General features: G+C 35.8%; 1 protein-coding gene across 50 annotated transcripts in view; it reads left to right on the top strand.

The window, feature by feature from the left end:
* ATG4C (autophagy related 4C cysteine peptidase) overlaps nt 1-27,693 on the top strand; it is a 189,008-nt gene that overhangs the window by 52,778 nt on the left and 108,537 nt on the right. For 34 of the 50 annotated variants that reach the window (XM_078332087.1, XM_078332075.1, XM_078332083.1 and 31 more), the window contains 3 exons: nt 157-235; nt 895-971; nt 7,411-7,530. In XM_078332087.1, the coding sequence (XP_078188213.1) occupies nt 157-235; nt 895-971; nt 7,411-7,530 (276 nt within the window). Of the gene's footprint in view, nt 1-156; nt 236-894; nt 992-3,478; nt 3,630-7,410; nt 7,531-10,872; nt 11,931-27,693 lie in introns of those variants that run through there. The other 16 variants (XM_078332104.1, XM_078332102.1, XM_078332105.1 and 13 more) reach the window with 4 other exon arrangements.

Genomic DNA, 27,693 nt, shown 5'->3' on the forward strand with positions numbered 1-27,693 from the left:
TTTGTAAGACAAGTGGATTTCAGAACCTGGGTGCACATCTAATGTAAATGATAACTGGTAATGGTAAATATGGGAACTATTAATATTAGTAATTTGTTTGCTTTGAATAATTATCATTTATCTCTTGACTAAATCTGTATTAATTTTTTTTGGCAGGGTATTTTAAGCCTGGAATATTGCGTGGGCATTATTGGTGGCAAACCTAAACAGTCATATTACTTTGCTGGATTTCAAGGTTAGTGATTTAGTAAAATATATTTTTTCATTGTTTTCTTTTGAAAGTCAGAAAGTTAATATGAGATTATCTAGAAACGGGATGATTAACAGAGCAAAGCGAGTACCTTATACCTTCATCAGTCCTGCTGTAGCCACTCATTTGTCATTTAGTCCACGACATAATTAGATTCTGTAAAATGTATGTTTAATTTCTGTTATTGCATAAACAAGGCATAATTTATTGGTTGCACTAAACTTCAGAAGACATTGCTGCCACATTCTGGCAGTTGCTATTTACATATTTACTTTTTACCAGTTTTAGTGGTGCAAGTTGATGATAAAATGACAAGCAATATGTTCTTCCTGTCAAGATAAAGAAGTGCAATACATTTTTCATATGCAAACTGTAGAATATAATTGTGTGTTTGTGAAAGTAATTTTATCACCAAAAATTAAATGACAGGCTCATCACTTTATAAAAATTCTGCTTATACAAGCATATTTGATTATGCAAAAGTTAATCTATCCTGTGCAAACCTATGTTTCAGTCAATGAGTATCAGTCTGGCAAGCTGCTACTCCCAGATTTTTTTCAGCTGTTCTACATAGAAATTGGATTGTAAGCAGTGTAATAATAAGGTGTTTTTTGAATTACTTGTCTTCTGTTTTGTCCTTGTAGATGACAGTTTGATTTACATGGATCCTCATTACTGCCAATCTTTTGTAGATGTCAGCATAAAGGATTTCCCTCTTGAGGTACTATGGATAAAGAGCTGGTACTGTTTTCTTGCCTTATGAAGTAAACTAATTACTTAGAGATATGCTAGGTAGCTATGCTTTTATAGTATTATAATTACAGGCTATAATTAATATTTTACTGATTTATAGAACCATAATTAACGCAATGGTCAAAGGTTAAGTACTTTGTTGCTGAATTTTAATTTATGATATACTTTCTTCTTCATTTATCTTTGTCTCTAACTTGTTAGAAACCCTGGCCATACTAAAATAAATGATCAAGTCTCCAAGTCATTTTGTATAAAGACAGCTAAACAGTACTGAAGAATTTAAAATGTTAGGCCTGTTTAAAAAAATAAAAGGAAAAATAGAAGGGGATAGATGGGTTAGAGTAACAAAGCGACTTAATGAGATTGTCTGCTAAATTATTTTGCTTTGGGTACAGTAATTAAATCTTAGCCTTTAGCTAAGAAGTTTTCAAGAGGTTAGTTGGGTTTCTAATTTTGTTTTTGGTTTTCATTTTTTAATATCTTCTTTACCTTTATATAGGTCATTTGTGAGTCAGTATTTTAATTCAGAAAAATTTGAGAGTACATAAATGAAACATGTAGTTATTCCATGATTTTGTTTTCCCAGTTGATGCTTTTACAGACTAATTTTACAGAATAAAATAATTTAAATCACTTGAGTGTCATGAGTCACTAATTTTCAAGGGCTTGATGAGTTGGAAATGTAGTTGAATACTTTGTTTTAGTAATTGCTTGCTAGCTAATACTGACACCTAATAGTATTTAAGAGGTAGAATATGAAAATAGAGAAATCACAAGGTTAAAATCTGGTTTGGAAAGATACATTATAAAACATTTTGGCATCCTTTGTGAACTAATACCTCAATTAAAGTATAATTATTTGGAGGCCAGAGTTCAGGTCTACTTTCTTCTTTCATAGTATCTTGTGCCTTAATAAATAATTTGCTAGGTGACTGATTGATACTGGGGAAAGCACTACAGAATAATTGTGCCATGTGAATCAAATTGTAATTCTCTTTCTGTCCTCTGGTCTTGTAGCACTGATTCTTGTGTCCAAGTGCCAAATTGACTGCTCATAAACAGTAGGTACTTGAGATTTAGACGGATAATTGTTCTCAGTAATTTCGTATTACCTAAATAAGCAAATTAAAAGATTATTGGTCTGATTATTTTGGCCAGTATAAATTATCCATCTGATATTTTGAGAGACTGCAAAGATATCAAGTGAATGAATATCTTGGTTATGTGTATACAATCAAAATTAGAAACGAGGCTTCAGCTCATTATTGGGAGACTGTTGCAACACTCCAGGAGGGAGTTATTAATAGTAAAGGTTTGAAGTAGGCTGGTGATAGTAAAAATGGAAAGGAACAATTGATTTTAAGATTTCACTATGTAAGGTAAAATTTGTTAGAATTGACTTCTTAAATGCACAGAAACATTTCTGATATATTGGAACACTTAGGAATGATTTATCGATGTTATATTTTTGAGATCATGGTAGAATATCTTAATCTGTGTGGATAATTTCTGTTAGAATTTTTTGTTTTTTGGCAATGAAGAGATTTATTTTAGTAGCAGCATTTGTTTTCCTATGAAAGTGTAATATAAAAATTATATAAAGTTGTACAGGAATAAAATTTTATTTCTTGTTTTTATCATCTCTTAAGTTTGTAATACTCCAATTGAAGGTGTTTTAAGTACCCTGTGTTACTAACCATGCTCACTTTGCCATACTGCTTGTATGTTTACATGCTAGTGAAATTTTGTAGTTGATTAATGTAAAAATTGTATGCATATTCTAAAACCACCCTATACTTCAATTATTAAAATCACTTTTGTAGGAAACTTTTTGGATCAGTACTTTTTTTGGTTAATAGATGGAGAAATTGAAATCTTAAATCATTGGTTGATTCCACATAAATAATTGCTGGTAGTCCTCTGAGAGTGCCCTAAATCTGATAGACTGAAATTTTAAGGAAGTAGGATGATACCAGAATATTTGAGATTGAAGAAGAGATTTAAACAGATTGCATCTTTTGTTGTTCTTATGGTGTTGAATTCCTACATTTCTAGAATAGAACTGTTAATGTTTTGAAACCAAATCAGACTGATTTCTTTGTTTTTTAATGAGCTCTAGATGAGTGCAAGGGACTGTCCTAAGCTCTTTGGAGCCCTCTGTTGAAATCTTTTCTTCTCTGTGGTTCCAAGTGTTTTGATTGTATATGTTTGTATTAATGTTTAATTCTTGTGATGTTTTCTTCTGAAATAAATTGATATATATTATTGAATTTCTGTACTAACTTTTAAGAGACTTCCTCATTTTAAGCTATCTTCACTGAGTTTTTAACACATTGTGAAGTGAACATAGGCAGTTATGTTTGGATCCTGAGTCTAGTAGTGAAGATATGCCAGGTTACGACTGAGGAATGGAGCACACGGTTCACTGTGAAGGCAAATTATAATGAATAAACTCACACTGTAATTTTCAAACAGAAAATGGGGTTCAAAGGAGCAGCATGAACAACCTTAAACAAAAGTCATCAAAGAACAACTTGAAATTAGAAGGGAATGAGAAGAGAGCTCAGTTGGGCTTTGGCAGTGAGGGTATGTAAGAAAAGCTTTATTAATAAACACGTTAGCTTGTTCTGATTACTGGGTCCCCAATTTCAAGTGTCAGATTTTGGGAGGTTCTTACAGTGATAACTGTTTTAATCTATCATGGGAAACTCAGAAGTAGTGGCAGTAAAGCTATTAGAATTATGTGATTTGGGCATCTAGATAGATTGGATGAGTGAATTCATCAGTGAAAGATAATACCCTTTACAACTTATACATGTGAACTGCAATTAGTAGGAGGTTTTTTGTGTTTTTTTTTTTTTTGGGTGGAGGATAGAGTCTTGCTTTGTTACCACTCAGATTGGAGTGTAGTGTGCAATCACAGCTCATGTAGTCTTGACCTCCTGGGCTTCAGCAATCTCCCCACCTTAGCCACTCAAGTAGTTGGGACCACAGGTGTGTGCCACCATACCTGGTTATTTAGCAGTAGGTACTTTTTAGTAAAGATATTCGCTACTTAACTGTCTTAGGAAGCTTCATCTAAATCACCAAAATAGCATAGCTGTACCTACAAGCATATGTTTCAGTATTGTTTTTGTATGTTTAGAAAGTTAGACTTCACTATTCTAAAGAGTAAGCCTAGAATAGTGCCTGTCATTGTGTAGGTGCCTAATAACTATTAAGGCAATTAGTTAATAAAGTATCAAAAATGAAATGAATGGGAATTGATTTTCCCTGGCCAGTTTTTCCAGAAACAGTTACAGAAGTGTATCTAGTGAATACTCCTTAAAATGCGTTTGTCAAGTAGAAGCTACTCCTCTTACCAATCATTAGAATTTTAAAAAAAATAAAAAAACTTAAGTGCATAAGCTGAATTAGGAAAATATTTGAAAGGTAACTTGTTCTGCAATAGACAATAATTGTGAATTGTAAGTTAATTTGCCTTAGAATCTTCTTGAGTGAACAAAATAATATAACTTTAAATGGCTGGGTGCAGGGGCTCACACCTGTAATCCCACCACTTTGGGAGGCCGCGGCGGGTGGATCTCCTGAAGTCAGGAGTTAGAGATAAGCCTGATCAACATGGTGAAACCTTGTCTCTATTAAAAATACACAAAAATTAGCAGGGCATGGTGGTTTGCACTTGTAACTCCAGCTACTCGAGAGGCTGAGGCAAGAGAATTGCTTGAACCTGGGAGGCAGAAGTTGCAGTGAGCAGAGATCGTGCCATTACACTACAGCCTGGGCGACAAGACTGAAACTCCATCTCAAAAAAAAAAAAAGTTTAAATGATATAAAAATGCCTCTCTATTGTATGAATCCTAGTACTCATGCAACAATACCCAATAGCAGTTTCAGTGATTAGAGAGTTATATCTGTGTTTTTGTGAATATTTTAACAGTTCTTTGTAGATACTGAAACAACCATGAATAGCAATTAGTGTTTGTTCTTATCTATGATGATTGAGTCAATACAGAGAGTTAGTAATAAGACTATTCTGGTTTAGTATTATTGGTTCCTACATGAAAAGCTTTTTAAAATTAAAAAATTTTTATTTTCTAGAGACAGAGTTTTGTTCTGTCACCCAGGCTGGAGTGCAGTGGCACCATCAGAGCTCACTGGCTCCTCAAACTCCTGGGCTTAAGCAATTCTCCCACCTAAGCCTCCTAAGTAGCTGGGACTATAGGTGAATGCTGCCACACCTGGCTATTTAAAAACTTTTTTTTAGAGATGGGGTCTTGCCATGCTACACAAGCTGGTCTCAAACCTCTGTCCTCAGGCAATTCCCCTGCCTCAACCTCCTCACTTCCTGGGCACAGGCATGAGTCTGGCTCAAGTTCTTACAAGAAAACTTTTATCAGTCCTTCAGTATAATATAGGATACCCTATTAAATGAGTTCAAAAATATATTATTAGACCACCTACAAACTTTCTGGCCCTCCTTCTTATCTCCAGGTAATAAAAAGTTAAACATTCGTTGGTATTATCTTTGGAATGAGCTGGGCAAATGGTTATTTGTAGACACAAAGTATGTAGAATAAGTTATAAATATGACCTAGAACTATGCCGTATACACTAATATACTCATACTCTTGTAAATTGTTAACAAGTTTGTTTAGCTTTTCTATGCTTTTCCAGATCTGTTTTAAATATTTCTTTGCAAACATAACAGGTGGAACAATGTTAGGAAAAGTCCAACTAAGATTATATTTGTGTTGACTAGTGCCGTGGAGGTTCTAGTTTAGCTAAGTCGAATCTCACTATATAAAGTAAGTTAGCCAAGCATTTTGCAGAAGTCATAGTTTTGTAAACTCATTTTTTGGCCTATATTAACTTGACATATTGTTGGATTTGAATCTAATATGCAGTTGAGCTTTTCATTGGGGGAAAAAAAGCAGCTTGAATCTGTACATTTTGCCTGCCTTTTGGTGATGATACGGGATACAAATTGATACAGATCACTAGTATGTACAGGGAGAGAAAAGAGTGATTTTAATTGATCTCACCATGAACATAACAAACATGACAACTTATTTTTTCCACATTTTAATAGATAGTATCAAGTTAAATTGAATGTAGGGAAACTATAAATTTATGAGTTCAAATCCAGCCTACATTCTTGCTTTTTTTTTTTTTAATGGAGTTGGAGCCTTGCTCTTGTCCAGGCTGGAGTGCAGTGGCATGATCATATCTTACTTCAGCTTCACGTCTGTGCTCAAGCAATCCGCCTGCCTCAGCCTCCTGAATAGCTGGGATTACAGATGGGAGCCACAGCACCCACTTCCTAGATTATTTCTTAATTGAGCTTGTTCTTTAATTCAAAAATTTTTCACACCTGTCTCCCATTTGCTCAGTTCTCTCCCTTTCCCACAAACTGGCTAATTTTTGTATATCCTTAGTTTATTTATACAAATATGAATATGTAGTCTTATGTTCTTTTTAACACAAACTTTGTTTTCTACATACAGCAAAAGACCTGGTCACATCAGTGATTTTTAAGGACAGGCTAAGCATTTAAGCATTAAAAAAATATTTTAAACAGAGAACTAAAGTGTGATTGTGAAGAATAAAAATATTGCAATGATTACTTTTATCTTATGCCCTTTTTCTACTTTTGTATTCCCTAAAGATGCCAAACTGTACTAACAGCCAAATCCATTAGCAAGACAGTAGAGAAACTAGGGCAGCCTACCCAGCCCATTTATATCTGTGGCACTGTGACTATTGGAGAAACGTGAACTAAAGAGACAAAAGGACTGATGAGAAGGAGGGCAGGGACCATAATGGAATGGGTTTCACCTGTTCCAGCCTGTTCCCTGAGAATAAATGAGAATTAAAGCGCACTAGAAGAGAAAGTTGAAGAATATGCAGTTATGTACTAATGGTGTGAATTGCTACAACCCTCAAGTTGACCTCTTTTTATGTCAGTATAGAACATTGACCTGAATCTGTGTATTTGTATAACAAGTCTTGATATCTTTGTTAAAAGGTTTATAAACATTAGCCCTAAATCTCCAACAAAACAGACTTAACTGCAGTTTAATAGAAATGGTTAACTTGAATCTAAGCCTTGTGCATGCCTTTTTCATGTTTTCGGGTGTTAGAAATGCATACCACTTTTGACACACTTCCTTTCTTTTGCAGAGTGGCACAAATGTCACATAAGGTTGAGATTTGGTGAATATATACAAATGTTGGCTCTTGTATTTTACAGCTTTGCAGAATGAGGAGGACCATCTGTATAGGATGAAATAAAGCACCCTTTGGAAATCACGTTTATAGTTACGGAAAAAGCTAGATAATAGTTTTATATATGCTTGTCTATCAAATAAAGATAAATTAATCCTAAAGAACTTTTAAAATTACAGACATTCCACTGCCCTTCTCCCAAAAAGATGTCATTTCGAAAAATGGATCCTAGCTGTACAATAGGATTTTACTGTCGAAACGTTCAGGACTTCGAACGAGCTTCTGAAGAAATCACCAAGGTACCTTTATTTAAAATATTATAATAATATTTGTAAATGACCTAATTTTGTAAGAGACAGCCTATCATAAGGCAAAAACCTGTAAATTATGATATTTTTGTAAAATTTCCTCTTGAATGTTATTAGAAGTATTGTAAACTGAAAAACAAACCTATTTGAGGAATCTCAGCGTTTGAGCCAAGTGAAATCAACTAGTGACCAGTTGAAAGTATTGATTGGTCCACTAGGTGGCACTGTTGAAATAAAAATCCTTTTGCAAACTGTAGACCGGTGCAAGCAATTAGGTTATATTTTATTTGAAGAAGATTTTAAAAGGGCAATCCCTTAGGGGTAGAAAAAAATTAATGAAGTATTTGATGAAGCCAAATTGTGCATTATTTCTTGTTAGTCCAAGTGCTTCTTTGATTTTTTTAAAAAGAGAAATGGTATTTTTGGATTTCTCAGAGCTGCTTTATCAAATGAGCTGTGTTGTTACCTTCCAATAAGCTTGTCTAATCTGATCTATTCTACTTATAGGATTGTTGAAAGAGGTTTATTTAACTTCTCATTATGCTTAAAATTCTACCTTTTTTTGGTCCTTGAGTACTGCTAAAACATTTATGGAACCTTAATATCTGTCTATATTTAGTACTTCAGAAAATAAAAAAAGACTACTTTTTAAAGAAGGAAGCATAGTTGGGTAGTTTTCTTTATTAGTATCAATAGTTAGGCTATCATTTTATGGTAAGTAAGACCAATAGTAGTCATTTTTGGGAATTCTTTTTTTGTTGAGATGGAGTATCATTCTTGTCGCCCAGGCTGGAGTGCAGTGGCATGATCTCCACTCACCAACCTTCGCCTCCTGGGTTCAAGTGATTCTTCTGCCTCAGCCCCCCGAGTAGCTGGGGTTACAGGCATGTGCCACCATGCCAGGCTAATTTTTGTATTTTTAAAAGAAACACGGTTTCTCTGTGTTGGTCAAGCTGGCCTCAAACTACTGACCTCAGAATTCTTAACAGGAGCTCATATATAATAGTAATTTATTACTGCTTTATTTCCAGTTACTTTTATTTAGGAAAATGGACATAGTAAGTTGAAATTTTATTTTTACAATGTAAAAATGGAATGATAAAGTTAAATAAATGTTTCATATAAGCTAGGTTTAGTTTACTTGAACTGCCATATGAAAGAGGAAATTTAACAGGAATATGACAGAAAAATGAAGGAGAAAAGGAGCAAATGGGATATGTGGAAACAATTCCATATTCTTCACTTCTCACAGTGGTTCTCTTTCATTCTCCTTTTTCAACATGGAAGGCCAGGTGGGCATAATAAAATACGTATTTTTCATTTTTCCTCCTATTAGTGCAAATTAGTATATGCATTTGTATGTTTTAGTTTGACAGTTTTTTGTCTTTATAAAGTATCATGTATATGCTAAAGTATACAAATACAGATAATACTGTGATATTTATTGATGTTGATGAACATTTTGCATTAAAAAGTCCCACTTTTCTGTTTCTATTCATTTATTTTCTATCTGGATTAAAATGAATATGTTTAAAACAGTAAATCAGTTTACTCCTGGAATAGAAGCAAACCAAATTATTATTATCAAATAAAACAAAACCCGAAATTCACAAATGAGTTATATGTTGATATTTTCTAATTAAAGACAGTTATTATGGCTTTTACATTGGAAAAATACCTAGAAATTATTACTCTTGAGCATCAGAATTATATGCATTAAGGCAGAGAGAAATTATATTGAAATGTCTTTTGGAAGTACTGAGAATTTTGTAAGAATAAATTAACTTTGCTTTAATAATAGTGTTCTTCTGAAGTCAATAGGTTTTTGTAGCAGTATCAAAAACTCACCATGTCAGTTAATAACACTGTCAGTTTCTCATGCCTGGAAGGTTATAAGTTAAGCACTTGCCTTTTTTCCTTAAAAACTGAATTTGGCAATTTTAGTTCAACCATTTTTTTAACCTTCAAAAATTAAAATAACAAAATCATTTGTTTCTATATATCTTTTCAGTTTTCTCATTTTGAAAATGAAGCTGGTAGTCTAGAGTCTTATGTTTAATCCATAATACCCTGTGAATGAATAACTCATGCTATATGATTTTAAAATATTAATAAAAATTGTTAAACCAATTCAGTGTTTAGCAGAGTTTAGGCTAGCAAGTATCTGCATAGCTATCATATGCAGAGCATAAAATGACCAACATATAGTCTCTGCTTTTGAACAAAGTATAAAGCTTCCAATCTCAAGTAATATTTATGCTTCAGGAGGGGGAATAAGACATGTAGACATATATTACACATTGAATATGATAAGCGTCCATATGGAAATAGAAATAAATTGATAGGGGAAAGAAGAGGATTGAAATGAGAGAGATGTCATATCCAAGTCCAAGTACTTTCTTGTGATGGTCATTTTTAAGAAGGGCTTTAAAGTAAAGGCTTAATTTCCACTGGCTTAGGGAAAGAGAGGGTTACTTCAGGCTGAGGAAATATCGAAAGGAAAAGTATAGAAGGAAAGTGGAGAGTTTGTCTAGAGAATGGCAAGTAGTCCAACTTGGTAGGCGCCAAGGCTTCATATTAGGCTGGATTTCTGCTTCTGACTGCCTGAATCAGAATCCTTAGAGGTGTGGCCTGGGAGTCTCCATGCCTAACAAGCCTCCCACACAGTCTTGTGTTCCAAATTTGAGAACCACTAGCATAAGACAGGGCAACCCAAAATGTGACACTTGATGTTTTTAGGTGGCACTAGGACAGACATTTTAATACTTACATTAACTGGCATATTAAATGTGTGATTTATTGATTTGTACAAGGCTATTTAAGTTAAAAATGATGAAAAATCTTCATTAGTCATGATAGAGATGGCTATATAACAGAAATGGTGAAAGAGGTAGATAGTCTCTAAGTTTTGGGAAACTGCTATAGGAAACACTGAAGGAAGAAGCTAGAAAAGTAGATTAGAATAATACTATGGAGAGTCTTGAATTAAGGCTGAAGAAATAGTACGTTAGTAATATGTTGATTTTGTTAATTTTAAAATTTCAGACATACAGAAATATAGAGAATAATGTAGTAAATACCCATGTTTTACCACTGAGCTTAAGAAAATTAGGTATATAATTAGAAAGATAACACACACCAATGTGTTATCTTTCACCAATCTTACTCCTTTTCTTCCTTCCCAATGGCAATCACCATCCTGAATTAGTGTGTCATATCCATATTTTATATATCCATAAACAACACATATTGTTTTACATTTGTTAAATTTTTTGTTAACGATGTTTTTATATAAAGATATATATATTCATCTGCAACATTTTTATTTAAAAGTGACTTAGAGGCCAGGCGCATTGGCTCACACCTGTAATCCCAGCATTTTGGGAGGCCGAGGCAGACGGATCATGAAGTCAGGAGATTGAGACCATCCTGGCCATGATGAAACCCCGTCTCTACTGAAATACAAAAAATTAGCTGGGTGTGGTAGTGTGTGCCTGAAGTCCCAGCTACTCAGGAAGCTGAGGCAGGGGAATCGCTTGAATCCGGGAGCCAGAGGTTGCAGTGAGCCAAGATCGTTCCACTGCACTTCAGCCTGGTGAAAGAGCAAGACTCTGTCTCAAAAAAGAAAGAAAAGTGACTTAGAGATTATCTATGGAACCATGCATGTTGCTCTAGTTTATTCATTTGAACAGCTGAATAGTAGTCCATTCTATAATATATTCTTTTTATTTAAACTTTCTTTCTTTGGTTGTTGGTTATCTGGCTTGTTTCTGAGAACTTAAAACTCTTTGCTTTATCTGTTTAATTACAAATAATGTTTTAAATAATACTCTGTGTATCTCTTTGTGCATGTATAATATTTCAACTAAAATATTTATCTAATGTGTTAGATATACTAGATATATTACAGTGGAATTTCTGGGTCCTAAGATAAGCATATTTTTAGATTTGCTCTCCAGAGTAATCATGCCAAGTGGTATATAAGTTTCTTAACATCCTTATCAAAACTTGATATTGTCAAACTTTAAAATTTTTAACCAGTCTTGTCGATATGAATCATACTTCTTTGTAGTTTTAATTTATATTTCCCTGATTGATACTAAGGTTGAACATTTAATCAAAGTTTATTGGCCCATTTGTTTCTTCTTTTGTGAATTTCCCATTCATTCTTTTTCTCTATTTTTCTATAGGGCTATTTGATATGAAGGAAATCTTTATAATTCTAAATACTACTACTTTGTTGGCTTTATGTGTTACAAATATATTCTCCTAGGCCACTATTTTTACTTGTTAATTGTGTCTTTAATTTTAATATAGTCAAATTAATACTTTTAATGGTTTTTGAATTTTGCGTCAAAGAAATCTTTAATAAACAAAAGTTATAAACATGTTATCCTATACTCCTTCTAGATGCTTTATGTTTCACATTTAGAACATGTATATGTTTTATTTGTTTTTATTTTTTTGAGATGGAGTCTTGCTCTGTCACCCATGCTGGAGTGCTATGGCACAATCTCGGCTCACTTCAACCTCTGCCTCCTGGGTTCAAGCAATTCTTCTGCCTCAGCCTCCCTAGAAGCTGGGATTACAGGCGTGAGCCACCACACCCAGCTAATTTTTGTATTTTTACTAGACACGGGGTTTCATCGTGTTGGCCGAGCTAGTCTGAATTTCTGACCTCAGGTAATCCACCCACGTCGGCCTTCCAAAGTGCTGGGATTTCAAGCATGGGCCACTGCACTCAGCTGAGAACTTGTTTATGTTTTAAAGTAGGTGTCTTTTTTTTTTTCCTCACATGGACAAATGGTTATTTTAGCATCAATTATCAAAGAGTCTAATTTTTCTTCATTGATTTGTAATGTCTTCTTCAAGGACCTAGATTAGTACAGAAGCTGTAGAATTAAAATTGCGGAAGGAAGTACTTTGAGAAAGTTTGTGAAGGTACAATCAATAAGACAGCCACTTAGAAAGTGGCAAGGGAAAGAGAGCTCACAGACAAGTCTGTTTTACATCTAGGTGACCAGGAGAATAAATTCATAGTTCATTAATATGGTCATTCATTTAGTCAACAAATACTTGAGTGCTTTCATCCCTATAATGCCACCTCTTCAAGGTCACTAATGATTCTACATTGCTAAGTCCATTGGTCGAAGCTCAGGGTTCATCCTAATTGTAATAACAGAAGCATTTGATGTAGGTGAACCTTCACTCCACCCTTATACACCTTCTTCACATTGGCTTCCAGGACACCAAACTCTTCTGTTTTTTGTCATTCTTCACTGGTTGCTACTTCTTTAGTCTTCTTTGCCTGCTTTCTTCCCCAACCTGTTAGTGTTAAAGTAGCTTAGGGCTTAGCCTTTAGTTTGGATACCTTCTTCTTCTTTTTTTTTTTAAGACAAGTGCAGTCGTGAGAAGGGGGGAGAGAGTAGAACAAGGAGTTCGATCCGTAACTGACTGTGAACAATCAATTGAGTTAACTCACTACCTTTGGACCAGCCAGTTTGGATATAACTTCTTTATCTTGATGACCTCATCCAGTTGTATAGCTTTAAACATCGCTTATAATCCAAGATAGTATATTTAGCCCAGAATTATTTTCCAGATTTTAGATTGTAATGTTCAGTTGCTATTCAGTGTCCCTTATATGTCTGGTGTGCATATCCAAAATCAAATTCCTGATCTTCCTTCTCAAGCCTGTTTTGCTTACAGTTTTCCTTATCTCATTTGATGGCAAATTTATCCACTGTCTACTCAGACCAAATCCTTGGACTATTCTTGCCTCCCTTCTCTCTCTCACATCTCATAACCAATTATATATTCAAAGTAGATCTAGAATCAGATCAGTTTTCATTACCTCCCCTACTGCTCTTGCAACACTAGTCTGAGGCACTGTCATTACTTCAGTGATCTCTTATGTAGTTTCCAAGCCTCACTTCCCTGTCTCTAGCTGGTTCTCAATTCAGCAGCCCTGGGTGATTCTCTTTTTTTTTTTTTTTTGCCAATCAGTTTGAGGTTCTGAGGTTGCTCAGGTTAGCCTTGAACTGATGACCTCGCCTTCGCAAGCGCCATGACCTCCGGCGGGAGCCACTTTGGACCCCGAGTGATTCTTTTAAAACATGTCATACTGGGCAAGGTGAGGTGGCTCACACCTGTAATCCCAGCACTTTGGGAGACCAAGGCAGGCAGATCACCTGAGGTCAGGAGTTCAAGACCAGCCTGGCCAACATGGTGAAATTCCGTCTTTACTAAAAATACAAAAATTATCTGGGCATGGTGGCATGCACCTGAAGTCCCAGCTACTCTGGAGGCTGAGGCACAGAATCGCTTGAACCCAGGAGCCAAGATTATGCCATTGCACTCCAGCTTGGGTGACAGAGTGAGACTTTGTCTCAAAACAAAATAGAAAAAAAAGGCATAAATCATACCGAAGCATTGAGAATAGATAAAAAAAAAAAAAACAGAAACCATTAGCCAAAGCACAGACATATCCTAAAGCATCTAGAACAGTGCCCAGCTCATAGTAAGTGTTCAGTTTGTTGAATGACTGTCTGGAGCTGGATATGAAATGGTAAATAAGATAGTTGTGACTCCTGGCTTCATGAACTTATGGTCTAGTGGATATTGAACACACAAATGTATAACAAAAATTAAAAGTTTGATCAAGAAGAAAGTACAGTGTCATGAGAAATATAAATAGAATAGACATAATTTGGGGAGTGTAAAAAACATTGAATAGTATATATTCACTGCATTTTCTGGAAAGATCTTAACATGTCCGTGAAAGCTGCCCTGTTTAAATCCACCATACAATAAGTAAGAAATCACCAGGAGGAGAGTGAATGTCTCCTTCTAATCGTAATGGACCTAATTAACAAAGTCTCATGTCTTGTTTTAGGACTCTTGGAAGACTTGAATTGGGAGTAGGTAAAGCGAACAATAGAGTTTGGCATGATAGAGAAAGCAGAATTTCAAGTCGGCTTGAGTAATCTTTTATTTTGTTGAAATGGTCAACTGTGGAAATCCCTGTGGACAGGGAGGCAAATGGTCTGGGAGAGTTGAGAGTGGAAAATTTGAAGGTCAGTTGAATGTGATGATCAGGTTTACTGGGAGTGCCTCCAAAACAACCACTCTTCCGTTCTTCCCCTTGTTCAGACTTCGGTGCAGCTATGGAATAGTTCTGTTTAACACCGTCTCTAATCTTTCTATTAACAGTCTTCCTCCCTACTTCCCCTCATGTCTGAGCAGTTAATTATGTTGCTGAAATCTTTTACCTCCTTTTTTCTTATATGGTTTTTAAATTACAGAAAGACCTGTTATAAAATTCTCCAATTGTGATGGTAGGATTGTCTGTTTCTTCTTTATTTTTTCTTTGTTTTATACATTTCAAGGCTTTGTTATTAGTTACGTACAATCTTAGGACTGTTAGGTCTTCCTGTTGAAGTATAACTTTTATGTGTTCTTCTATCTCTTAGTAATATTTCTTACCTTAAATTCTGTTTTTGTACTTTGTTTCTTCAAAAACTTGAATCCTGTAGGATTTTAAATTCCACAAGGCATTGTGTTTAAAGAGTCAATATTACCCTTTTGGATGCCCTTCATTTTTTCCCTGTTTTACTCTGCTTCCTACTGGGATCATATCACTTGTCTCTGAAGAACTTTCTTTTTTGTTGTTGTTGTTTGTTTTTTGAGTTGAAATCTTGCTCTGTCACCCAGGCTGGAGTGCAGTGGCATGATCTCAGCTCACTGCAACCTCCACCTCCTGGGTTCAAGTGATTCTCCTGTCTTAGCCTTCCGAGGAGCTGGGATTACAGGTGCCCACTACCATGCTTGGCTAATTTAGAACTTTATTATTGCTTTTAGTACCATTATCTGGTGATAAATTCTCTAAGCTTCTGTTTGAACACATCTTTATTATGCCTTCATTTAAAAATGGAAACAATAGCAAATTTATAGAAAAGTTGTAAATATAGAGCAAAAAAAAATTTTTTTTCCTGAATCTTTTGAAAATAAGTTGCTACCGTGATGCCCCATTACCCTTGAATAGTTGAGTATGTACTTCTTAAGAATAAGGGCATTCTCCTACATAACCACAATATAACTATCAGAATCAGGAAAGTAGCATTGTAAATTACCACCATTTAATCCCCAAGAAACCATTCAGGTTTCACCAGTTGTCCCAGTAATGCTCTATGTAGCAAAAAGATTGAGTTCACAATAATATGTTATATTTATACATCTTAAATCTCCTTTAATCTAGAACAGTTCATCATCTTTTTTGGATTTTCACATATTTTTGAAGATAACAGGATACATGTTCTTTAGTATTTTTACAGGACACTTGAAAATTTTGTAGATTGTCCTCTCAATTTGAGTTTGTCTGTACAGTTTCCTCATGAATTTCAGGTTATGCATCTTTGTCAGATATGTCACCAACGTGATGCTATGTTCTTCTGGCTGCTTCCTGGTGATTGGCATGTGATTTTTATTGTCTCTTTATTGGTGATGCTAACTTTGACCCCTTGGTTAAGGTGATGTCTGCTACTCCATTATGATGCTCCTAATTATTATATTAATAAAATTTTGTTTTAGCTATTTCTTTTAAGGTGTAAGATGTGACTATAAACTAAAAATATTTTTAAAATTTATAACACAAAAGTTTTATTTCTGTATGTTATTAGAATTTTACCATGGGTACTATTTAGAGAGAGACATGGGATTAGAATTTTATCTTCTATCTGTCCAAAGAAACTATGGTACTTAAGTAAATTACAGAAGTAAAGTAAAATAAAACAAATAAAAAGAATTTGATTATTATATAAATGACAACTTCATTTTCCTGGGTGCTTAGCCTCAAAACTGGAACCTTTGCTCTGTCTCACAAACCCCATGTCTTATGCATCAGCAAATCCCATCATCTCTTCTTTAAAATGTACTTAGAATTGGATAATTTCTCACCACTCTCATTATTACCCTGGCCCATCATCACATCTTCCTTGAGATTATTGCAGTAGCCTCCTAACTGATGTCCCTTGCTCTATCTGCAGTCTAGAATCAACATAGCCACCAGATTGATTTTGTTTAAAATGTAACTGAGATTGTGTTAATTTCTATTAAGAATCCTACAGTAGATTTTTAACACATTCAGAGTAAAAGCCCAAACTCTTACAAAACCATAAGGCTTTATATAAATGGAATCTCTGCTTCTCCCTGCTGGCTCGTTGAGCTCAGTCCCTACCATTCTTCCATAACTCTCTTGAGCCCAGCCACACTAGTCTCCTTGAAAATGATCAGTGCTCCTGATCAAGGATTTTGTTTCTTTCCTATGCCTGGCATTCTCTTCCTACAGATATTCTCACGGTTCTCTCCCTTCTTTCAGATCTTTACTTAAGTGTCACCTTATTAGGCCTTCCCTGTCCACTCTTTGTACATTCATAATTCCCCTCTTTCATTGTTTTGTTTTTCCTCTTAGCACATATCACTGTATAAATATATGTGTATATTCTGCTGTATCATATATATACATGTTCTGTTTATTTATCATCTGTTTATTCCACTGGAATGTCACCTCAACAAAGGAAGGATTTTGTTTTGTTTAGTTTTGAATCCCCAGTGCTTAGCACTGGATATCACATTGTAGAAGTTCAGTAAATAATATTTGTTGAATGGAGAAATGAATTAAAAAGACTTGGCCAGGCACAGTGGCTCACACCTATCCCACCACTTTGGGAGGCTGAGGCAGGTGGATTACAAGGTCAGGAGTTTAAGACCAGCATGGTCAAGATGGTGAAACCCCATCTCTACTAAAAATACAAAAATTAGCTGGGTCCCAGCTACTCAGGAGGCTGAGGCAGAGAATTGCTTGAACCCAGGAGGTGGAGGTTGCAGAGAGCCAAGATGGCGCCACTGCACTCGAGCCTAGGTGACAGAGTGAGACTCCGTCTCAGAAAAAAAGAAGACTTTGTTATAAGGTTGTCTTAATATTAGTAAAGAGGTCAATGACTGAGTTATAGAAAATCTACAATGCCCTTTTACCTAGTTCTTCTAGTTTCCTTAAATTGCTGTGGATTTATCTTAAAACTCGCAATAGTCCTTTTACTCAATGCATGACTGTTTTGTTCACAAAATTAATTTTATATTTATCAATTTTATATTTATACCCTAACTTTAAATATTGAAATTGCAATAAAAGACTTATGCTGAAAATCAGGAGTCTCTTGTCGTGTTACTCCCCCCTCCAAAGAATACCTCCTCAGAGATAGTCACTTTTAACTCTTTTAACTATTTATTTAGAATTTTACCTCTGCATTTCTAAGAACAATAAGTCTTCCCTTAATATCATTGATAGGTTCTTGGAAACTGTGACTTTAAGTGAAATGATATAAAATGGAACCAGTTTTACCATAGAATAATTGATATAAACAAGAGTTAAGTTTCTAAGACATATTTCTTGTCACAGAAGCATCACCAAACTTCCAAATAAAGATTTAAATAATTCTAATATTAAACATTGAAATAAATGTGAGCTGTACTTATATTTAAGAGAGATTAAGGTATTTCACAGACATGACTGAACATTTAAAAAAAATAAATAGCTTAAAAGAGAACTAAGGAAATGAAAAAAGAGTGGGAGTACTAACTCCAAGAAAAACAAAGCTTAGAAAAAAAGAAATGTAAGGTAATTGTTTATCTTACAGTTGTTGGTGGATCAGTGAGCGATAGCAGTCATGGTGGTGGTAGGTTAAATCAAGCAATAGTTTGCAAAGCGAAAATTGTAAGGAGCACCTCCTACCATAGTATATTTCCAGAACAATCACAAATCTGGTAGGCTCACTGAGCACTTTGTCACCGTGTGTTTATTGTCATGCATTTATATGATTTTTTTATACCTTATACAGTTTTATTTGGCAATAATTTGTATTCATTCATTCATTTATTCATTCTCCAACTGGCTTATTCAGTTCAGGTTGTAGGTGGCCAGAGATAGTTCTGGAGGCTCAGGACGCAGGGTGGGAAGCTACCCAGCATAGGGTGTACTCATACACACTCCACTATTCGCCCAGACTGGATTGGTGCAGACACAGTAGTTCACCTCATGTATACGTGTTTGGGATGTGAAAGGAAACCAGAGAACCTGGAGAAACCTCCTCAAACAGGCATGAGGAGAACATGCAAACTTCACATAGATAGTGGCTCTGGCTGGAAATTGATTTCATGAACATTATAATCACACAGCATTGAATGAAATGATTATTTGGGGACCTGCTGTAATGTGCTTATTCTGCAATTTCTTGATTAGTCCATTGTAGACATTCTTTGTTATTTTTCAGTTATGGTACTTGAGGATTTAACTCTCTTCCCACACTCCTTCACCCTGTTTTTCCTTCTCCCAGCCACACTCCCAGTACGGGTATAACACAGATTTTGGTTAGTCACTATTCAGTGTTCACATTATGCCTCCATAATATTGTTCACTAATCACATAATCTGCTATGATTACATTTCTTTTTTTCCTATCCTTTGTATTTCTTTTCTTTCTTTCTTTTTTTTCCGATACGGAGTCTTGCTCTGTTGCCCAGGCTGGAGTGCAGTGGTGCTATCTCAGCTCATCGCAACATCGGCCTCCTGGGTTCAAGCGATGATCCTGCCTCAGCCTCCTGAGTAGCTGGAATTACAGGCACAGGTCACCACATCTGTCTGTATTTTTGTATTCTTAGCAGAGACAGGGCTTCACCATGTTGGCCAGGCTGGTCTCAAACTCTTCACCTCATGATCCGCCCGCCTCGGCCTCCCAAAGTGCTGGGATTACAGGTGTGAGCCACCCATCCTCCTTCATATTTTTTAGAGTTAGTACTCCTTCCTTCCCCCTTTTTCATTTCCTTAGTTCTGTTTTTACCTATTTATTTTTTCTAAATGTTCAGTCATATCTGTCAACTACCTAGTGGTAAGTTTTTCATAAGTATAAATGGAGGAAAATATCTCTTTTTTTTCCTGGAGATTTGCTCATTTCTCTTTCTGTTCACTCTTGCCTTAACTCTCCTCTAGGCCTGGTGCAGAGTGGTCAGTTTGGAACTTCCTGATGCTACTTTCCATATTTGATCTCCTGTCTCCTGAATCTTTTAGTTTATTCCTTTTCCTCGCTAGGGCATATTTTCTAGTACCTTCCTAAGAAAAAAGATCCATAGATGGCAATTTAAAAATATTCCCGCATGTCAACCAGCTTTATCTTTTAATTTCTTGATAATTTAATTGGGTACAGAATTCGAAAATGAAAATAATTTTTCCCTGAACTTTAGTGGCATTGTTCCACTGCCTTCTAGCATTTAGTGTTGTTGAGAAGTTCAGTATCATTCTGCATTATTTTCCTACCAATGAAAAATTTTTTTTTCTCCGAAAATTTTCAGGTTGGATCCCAGCTCCATCACCTAATTGCTGTGTATCTTTATTGCTTCACTTCTTTGTGCATCAGTTTTTTCATGGAATGAAAATACTGATCGCTACCTTACTCTGTAACATCATTATGAGGATTAAAGATTTAATAGACTAGTGCTTGGTTTATGGTAGCACTAATGTATTAGCTATAATTATTACTGTTATTTTTATTTTTGGGTCAGGGTCTTGCTCTGTTGCCCAGACTGGAGTGCAGTGGTGCAATCATAGGTCACTGCAGCCCTGACCAATTGGGCTCAAGCAATCCTCCCAACTCAGCCTCCTGACTAGCTGGGAAGTGTATCAGGGGTGTACCACCACAACAGCTAATTTTTACATTTTTTGTAGAGATGGGATTTCACTATGTTGCCCTGGCTGGTCTTGAACTCCTGTGCTCACGTAGTCCTGCCTCAGCTTCCCAGAGTGCTGGGGTTACAGGCATGAGCCACTGTACCCAGCCAGCAATAATTATTTATCCCTAATATCTTGAAGCTTCATTATGTATCTTTGTTTGCATTCTTTGTCATTGATTGTCCTGCCTTCTTTCATTATGGGAAATTTCCTTGAAATTAAAAATAATTGTTTCTTCTGTTTTCTTTGTTCTTTCCTTCTGGAACTCTTATTATACAGGTTGGACCTTCTAAATTGCTCCTTAATTTTTCTCTTTTTTCCTTCTATTTTCCATGTCTTCATATTTTTTTTTGTATTGGAAGATTTCTTCTGCTTTACCTTCTACCTGTTCTGTTGTTCTTAAATTTCAATTAGAATGCTTCAGTTTTTAGTTGTTATTGATATTTTTTTCTATTTCTTTTCCGTAGTATTTTCTTTTTTATGGATGTATTTTCTCTTTTCCCCTATAAAATTAATTAAAGTAATTTTGAAGTTTTCTTCTGTTTCTTTTGTTGTTTGTGCTTCCTTCTGGACTCGTTTATGGTTTTGTTTTTTCTTTTAATCATCAGGTTTCCTTTAGATGCTTTCCCCCAAATGACTAGTGACCTTCTCTCTGTTTAATAATGATGCACTAAAAAGCTGAGTAGAAGCTCTGTGTGTTTGACCTTTGCTTTTTAGCTGTTAACGTTCATACTAGGATGATCAGGTAAAGAGCTTGCCTTTTTGTTGGGTGACTCTCAGATGTTAATAAGGGGTGGTGTTTTCTCTAGAGTTGTTTTGTTTTCTCAAAGAAAAGTTCTGCCATCTCTTAAGAGCCTGACGAATGAATATTTGTTGTCTGCTTGTGCTCCAGGAGCAGGAAGTGAAGGATACTGAGGACCCTATAGTTTCCTATTTTTAGACTGTCACTTAATTACTCAGCTTTTGAAGTTATCACTGTGTCTACTGTACTAGAGTTCATTATCATTTTCTATTCAGGTTTTCCAAAGAGTAAATCTTTATTTTCCTATATGGGGGATGGCTGGAGGGTGGGTGAAGAAGCGTATTGGTTGCAAGGAGGGACCTGGGAATTGAGTTCATACAAGTTTTTGTCAGTTTCCTTGTTTGTAGTTTTGGGTCTCACTTCTACTTTCCATGATGTCTTTGGCCTTTATATATTGTTGTTCTCCAAGTTCTGCGAGATGAATTTGCTTACTTTTCATGGATATCCCTCCAACACATCTCCTTCCTAACTCACAAACTGAGGTTGTGTTTCCTCTGCTCTACTGTCTTGTGAATGGCCTGATGTAGTTTATTTTTTATTGTATCTCATACCCCCTTTTATTCTTATTTTTTTCATTTTTTTCTCAATTTAATGATTATTATCAAATAATCATTTGGTAATTCAAGGATAACCATTACCTGTTCATTGCTAAACTTATTACCTAGTAGTGCTGGTGTTTGAGGACAAAAAATCACAAATGAAAATGTACTAGGGAATGAATTGTTTAATTATGGAATGCGTATCAACACGGGGGAGAAATTTACATGTGGCCAGTTGTCTTCTAGCTACAAAATAAAATTTATGTTATAGTCATTGAATCCCTGAGATCTTAGAAGTTATTCAATCCAAAGTCAACCTCACCTATGGTATAGTATCTCATTTAACCAACCAAACTTTCTGAGATATAGGTACTTTTCTCTTCCATTGTACAGATAAGGAATCTTACATTTAGAAAGGTTTAGCAGTGTTCATAAAGGGCACAACTGATAAATGGTGGTACATCAATCCATGTTCTAGACAGTTGAGTATCTAATCTTTATTTCAGGTTATAGTGAGCTAATGACTTTTCCTGGAAGTATTTTCAATTTTCAGACAGACCCTTATTGTTAAAAAATCTCTTCTTATAGTGAGTTGAAATCAGCCTGTATGTAACTTTTACTCTGTAGTCTTACAGAGTAAGAAAATAGGTTTGCTTCCCCTTCTAGGACAATTATTCCCATTTTCTTCAGCGGTACAGTTTCCAATGCACATCACTATTTTGGAAAAGGTCATTTTGAAATCATTTTAGTGTTCCAGGACCTAGAGGTCCTTCTTCTAGTTCTGTGTTTTCCGCTTGAAATCTGAAGGACTTTTAAAATTTCATAGGTCTTTTTTTACTTCTGGGATCTAATGATAGAAACTCTGACTTCATTTAAAATCTTCAGCAGCTTACAGTTTAGTTGGGGAGACATGAAATGGATGTTAAAGATAAATGACTCTACAGTAACGTATTTGATAAATGCCAGGAGACTAATATTATGATAGTGCAATAATGGTAAAGCTAGTACATTAGATGCCAGAATCTTCTAAGTACTTTACATATATTAGCTGATTTAATCTACACAACAACTCTGTGAGATAGGTACTGTCATTACTGACATTTTACAGCAAAGGAAAATGACACAGTCAGGTATAGTGATTTGCCCAGGGTTACACAGTTAATAAGTATCAGCCAGGTTTTGAACTGATACTCCCTAGCTCCAAAGTTCGTGTTTATAGTCCTTACATTATACCAGACAAAGGTATAGGACTTTGGAGAAGGGAATACTCACTGTAGAGTAAGATAGTTGTCAGTGGAACTTGGGCTGAAGCTTTAAGGACTGATAGAATTTGGTAGAGACAAGAAGTATGAAGGATGACTAGTTGATAGAAACATTCTGAGCTGAACCACCAAGGTCAAATGTTGTGGGAAATCTGTGGTAGGATATTTATGAGCTTAAGGGAACAGTGAAACCTAAATCGCGTGTTAATTTGGCTTATAGGGCCTGAGTGATCTGGCTCTTGTATACCACCCTTACTGTTCTCCTCTACCTGCAAGCCACACTGGTTTGCTTTCTATTCTTTGCACATGCAAAGTGTGCTGGCATCCTTGGGCCTTTGCACTCACTGATTTTTCTGCCTAGAGTGCTCTTCTCCCAGAACTTTTAGGTCTGGCTCCTTATTGTCATTCACAGGGGTCCTCAAACCCTGTGACTGGTACCAGTCTGTGGCCTTTAGGAACCAAGCCACACGCGGAAGGTGAGCAGTGGGTTAGTGAGTGAAGCTTCCTCTGTATTTACAGCCACTCTCCATCACTGGCATTACCTCCTGAGCTCTGCCTCCTGTCAGATCAGCAGTGGCATTAGCGTCTCATAGGAGCATGAACCCTGTTGTGAGCTACGTGTGCAAGGAATCTAGGTTTCATGCTCCTTATGAGAATCTAATGCTTGATGATCTGTCGCGGTCTCCCATCACCCCCAGATGGGACAGTCTGGTTGCAGGAAAACAAGCTCAGGGCTCCCACTGATTCTACATTATGGTGAGTCATGTAACTATTTCATTAAATATTGCAATGTAATAATATAAATTACACAATAAATGTAATGCACTTGAATCATCCTGAATCCATCCCCATACCCCAGTCTGTGGAGAAATTGTCTTCCATGAAATTGGTCCCTTATACCTGAAAGGTTGGGGAGTGCTGGTTATTCAGTTTGCAGCTTGGCCTTTTCTGACCACACGTCCTAAAGAAACCTTCCAATCCTTCCTTAGCACATGAACCTGTTTTATTTTTATTGTGGTTCTCATGTCTGAATGGTGTACAAACACCATTGGTTTTTGGTTCAATACTTATCCCTGTTCTTTTTTGCTAAAGAATCCTGGTTTTGTTTGCAGTGACAGTACCCACCAAATACTCATTTTTCTAGTCTTCTGTTTATTTAGAAAGTTTGGTATAAGTGAAATGTAAGTGGGCATGTGCTGGAAGTTTCTGGGAACGCTTTTGCTTTCCTGCTGTCATGGGATGTAGATGCACTGCTGTCACTCCTCTTGCATCCATCTGCCCCTGCCCTAAATTTAAATGAAAAACTTGGGGTTCCACCAGTCCTATTTCATTCAGAGAGAAAGGCCAAGAGAATTACAGAAGCTGTTCATCTGAACATCGATTAATCAAAGCTAGCAATGTCAGACTGGTGAAAACAGTTCGTATTATTTGAAATCATTGTTAGTTGTTGTTCTCTATTTTTTTGTTTCTTTGTCACTTGCAACAAAACCATTCCTAATTAATGTAAATGATGTTGCTATTGATAGAAATGGAGAAGTCTGGAAGAGAGGTGCTTTTGGGAGGAAAAGATGGAAATTTTATTTTGGAATGATCAATTTAAGTTGCTGTTGTAGTCATGCCTCCACTGACTACTGTTGGAGGTGGTAGTGGTTACACCAGAACCAAACTGCCTATGCTCAGATCCTGATGGTGTCAGTTACTAGTTGTGTGACCTTATACGAGTCACCTAATCCCTCAGTATTTCAGTTCTCCCATCTGCAAACACATGGATGACAATAAAGCCTAGCACAGAAATCATTGAGACTGATAGTAGATAATGTTAAGGAAGAGAATATAGAAGAAGTGAATGTAGAGAAAAGATAAAGGAACAATGATTTTTGTCTGCATTTTGGGATGCAGAACTAAGTAGAGTCAATGAAGGAGGAGAGAGAAGAAATTGTTCAGAAAATGGAGAAACAGGAAAGCAAAATGTCGCAGAAATCAGGGAAATGGTATTTTAAGAAAGAAGTACTCAGCAGTGTTGATTGCAGTAGAAATAAGATAATAGGAGCTAATAACAGGCCTTTTTATTTGAGGGCTAGAAGAAAATACTTTTTAAGAGAGTTTTTAAGTACAGTGAGGGGTAAAAGTTGGTTTACAGGGATTTAGGATTACATAGTGAGGAAATAGGATAGTTAACATCATTTGCGCACTTAGTTTAGTTCAACTATATGAGCTCTTGTAATAAAAAGGAATACATTTTTCCATGTATACTCTTTATTATATACAGTCATACATTGCTTAATGATGGGAATACATTCTGAGAAATGTGTTGCTAGGTGATTTTGTTGTTGTGTGAACATAATTGAATACACTTGCACAAACCTGGAATGGTGTAGCCTACTATACACCTAGGCTGTGTGGACAGGTTGAGTATCCCTAATCTGAAAATCTGAAATCTGAAATGCTTCAAAATTCAAAACATTTTGAGTGCCGACATGACACTGAAAGGAAATGCTGTTTGGAACATTTAGGATTTCAGATTTTGGATTTTCAGCTTAGAGATGTGGAACCAGTGAGTATATATAATGCAAATATTTCAAAATCTGAAAAAAATCCAGAATGGAAACACTTCTGGTCCTAAGCATTTCAAGTAAGGAATATTCAACCTGTATAGCCTGTTGCTCCTAGGCTACAAACCTGTGCAGCATGTTACTGTACTGAATACTGTAGGCAGCTATAACACAATGGTAATTGTTTCTGTCTCTAAACGTATCTAGACATAGAAAAGATATTATAAAAAGATGGTATATAGAATAAAAAATGGTGTGCCTGTGTAGGGAATTACCATGAATGGCACCTGCAGGACTGGAAGTTGCTCTGGGTGAATCAGTGAGTCTATGGTGAGTGGATGTGAAGGCCTAGGACACTACTGTGCACTACGGTAGACTTTATAAACACTGTACACCAGGCTACACTCAATGTATAAGAAAATATATTTCTTCAATAATAAATTAATCTTATCTTACTGCAACTTTTTTTTTTTTTGAGACAGTTTTGCTCTGTTACCCAGGCTGGAGTGCAGTGGTGCAATCTTGGCTCACTGCAACCTCCACCTCCCGGGTTCCAGTGATTCTTCTACTTTAGCCTCCCCAGTAGCTGGGACTACAGGTGCATGCCACCAGGACTGGCTAATTTTTTGTATTTTTAGTAGAGACGGGGCTTCACTGTGTTAGCCGGGATGGTCTCGATCTCCTGACCTCGTGATCCACCTGCCTTGGCCTCCTAAAGTGCTGGGATTACAGGCATGAGCCACCGCGTCCAGTTGTTAACCTTTTATCTTTATAAACTTTTAAATTATTTTTAGCTTTTTGACTCTTTTATAAGCCCTAAGCTTAAAACACAAACATAATGTAAAGCTCTACAAAGATTATTTTCTTTCTCTCCTTATTCTATAAGATTTTTTTCTATTTTTAAAAGTTTTAACTTTTTTCCTTTTTAAGCTTTTTGGTTAAAAATGAAGACACAAACATACACATTAGTTTAGGCCTACCTAGGGTCGGGATCATCAGTACTACTATATTCTACCCCCACATCTTGTCCCACTGGAAGGTCTTCAGGGACAGTAACACACGTGGAGCTGTCATTTCCTACGATAAGAGTGCTGTCTTCTGCAGTGCCTCCTAGAGCAACTGCCTGAGGCTGTTTTACAGATAATTTCTTTTTTTGATAAGTAAAACAAGTACACTATAAAACAATAGTAAGTATTGTACAGTAGATACTTAAATCCATAAGTCATTTATTATCAAATATATATTGTACATAATTTTATCTGCCATACAATCAGTTTGTTTACACCAGCATCATTACAAACTTGTGAATGATGCATTGTGGAATGACATGACAGCTGTGGCAACACTAGGCGATAGGAATTTTTCAGGTCCATTATTATCTTACAGGACCACTATTGTATGTGGTCCTTTGTTGATTTAATGTTATTATGTGGCACATGACTGTATTATTTGCGTTACTATGTATTTTACATTTATACATATTACTGAACAGGGTTGCATACACAAGATTATACGTATCACCCTTTAAACAATTCTGTTATAGGTGATTTTTGACAATGCTTGATTTTGCAATGTGGCCTGACCTTAGAACTTAACCCCGACATAGGGTGTAGCTCTAGTGTGGTGAATATATGCTGTATAGGTATAGACTGCCCTGTACTGGGTATAATTCTACATATATGGTGGCAGGGACTAGTGGAAAAGGTTTTGGCTTGAGGAGAAGAGGTCGTCTCCTGGTTCTATTTCTGTCCTACCAAGTAGTATCTTTATTATGGTATAAATTGCTTAACTTCTGTCCTCCAGCTTTTGCCTTTGTAAATTCTGAAACCTGTCAACTCAGTCCATAGGAAAGGTGTGATAAAATATTTGATCTTCTGAAATCTATGATTTGCCTTTTAGATAATAAAGCAGCTTCAGTGTAGCTTTAGCTGTGTTATTACAATAGAACAGAGTTTAGAATTGCCTCTTCTAAAGTCGTTGAGCAAACCACTGAATTCCCTTTTAAAAAACAACTATGAGATGGTTAATTCAGTTATCTTAAACTTTTTTAAAAAATGATAGTTTTTTCCTACTCCATAATAGAAGAATTACATGTTAGAAAGTTTGAAAAATAGGCTGGTCGTGGTGGCTCATGTCTGTAATCCCTACACTTTGGGAAGCAGAGGTGGGCTGATCACTTGAACTCAGGAGTTTGAGACCAGCTTGGGCAACATAGTGAGACC

This window comes from Callithrix jacchus, chromosome 7, assembly GCF_049354715.1.
Source record: "Callithrix jacchus isolate 240 chromosome 7, calJac240_pri, whole genome shotgun sequence".
Taxonomy (NCBI): domain Eukaryota; kingdom Metazoa; phylum Chordata; class Mammalia; order Primates; family Cebidae; genus Callithrix; species Callithrix jacchus.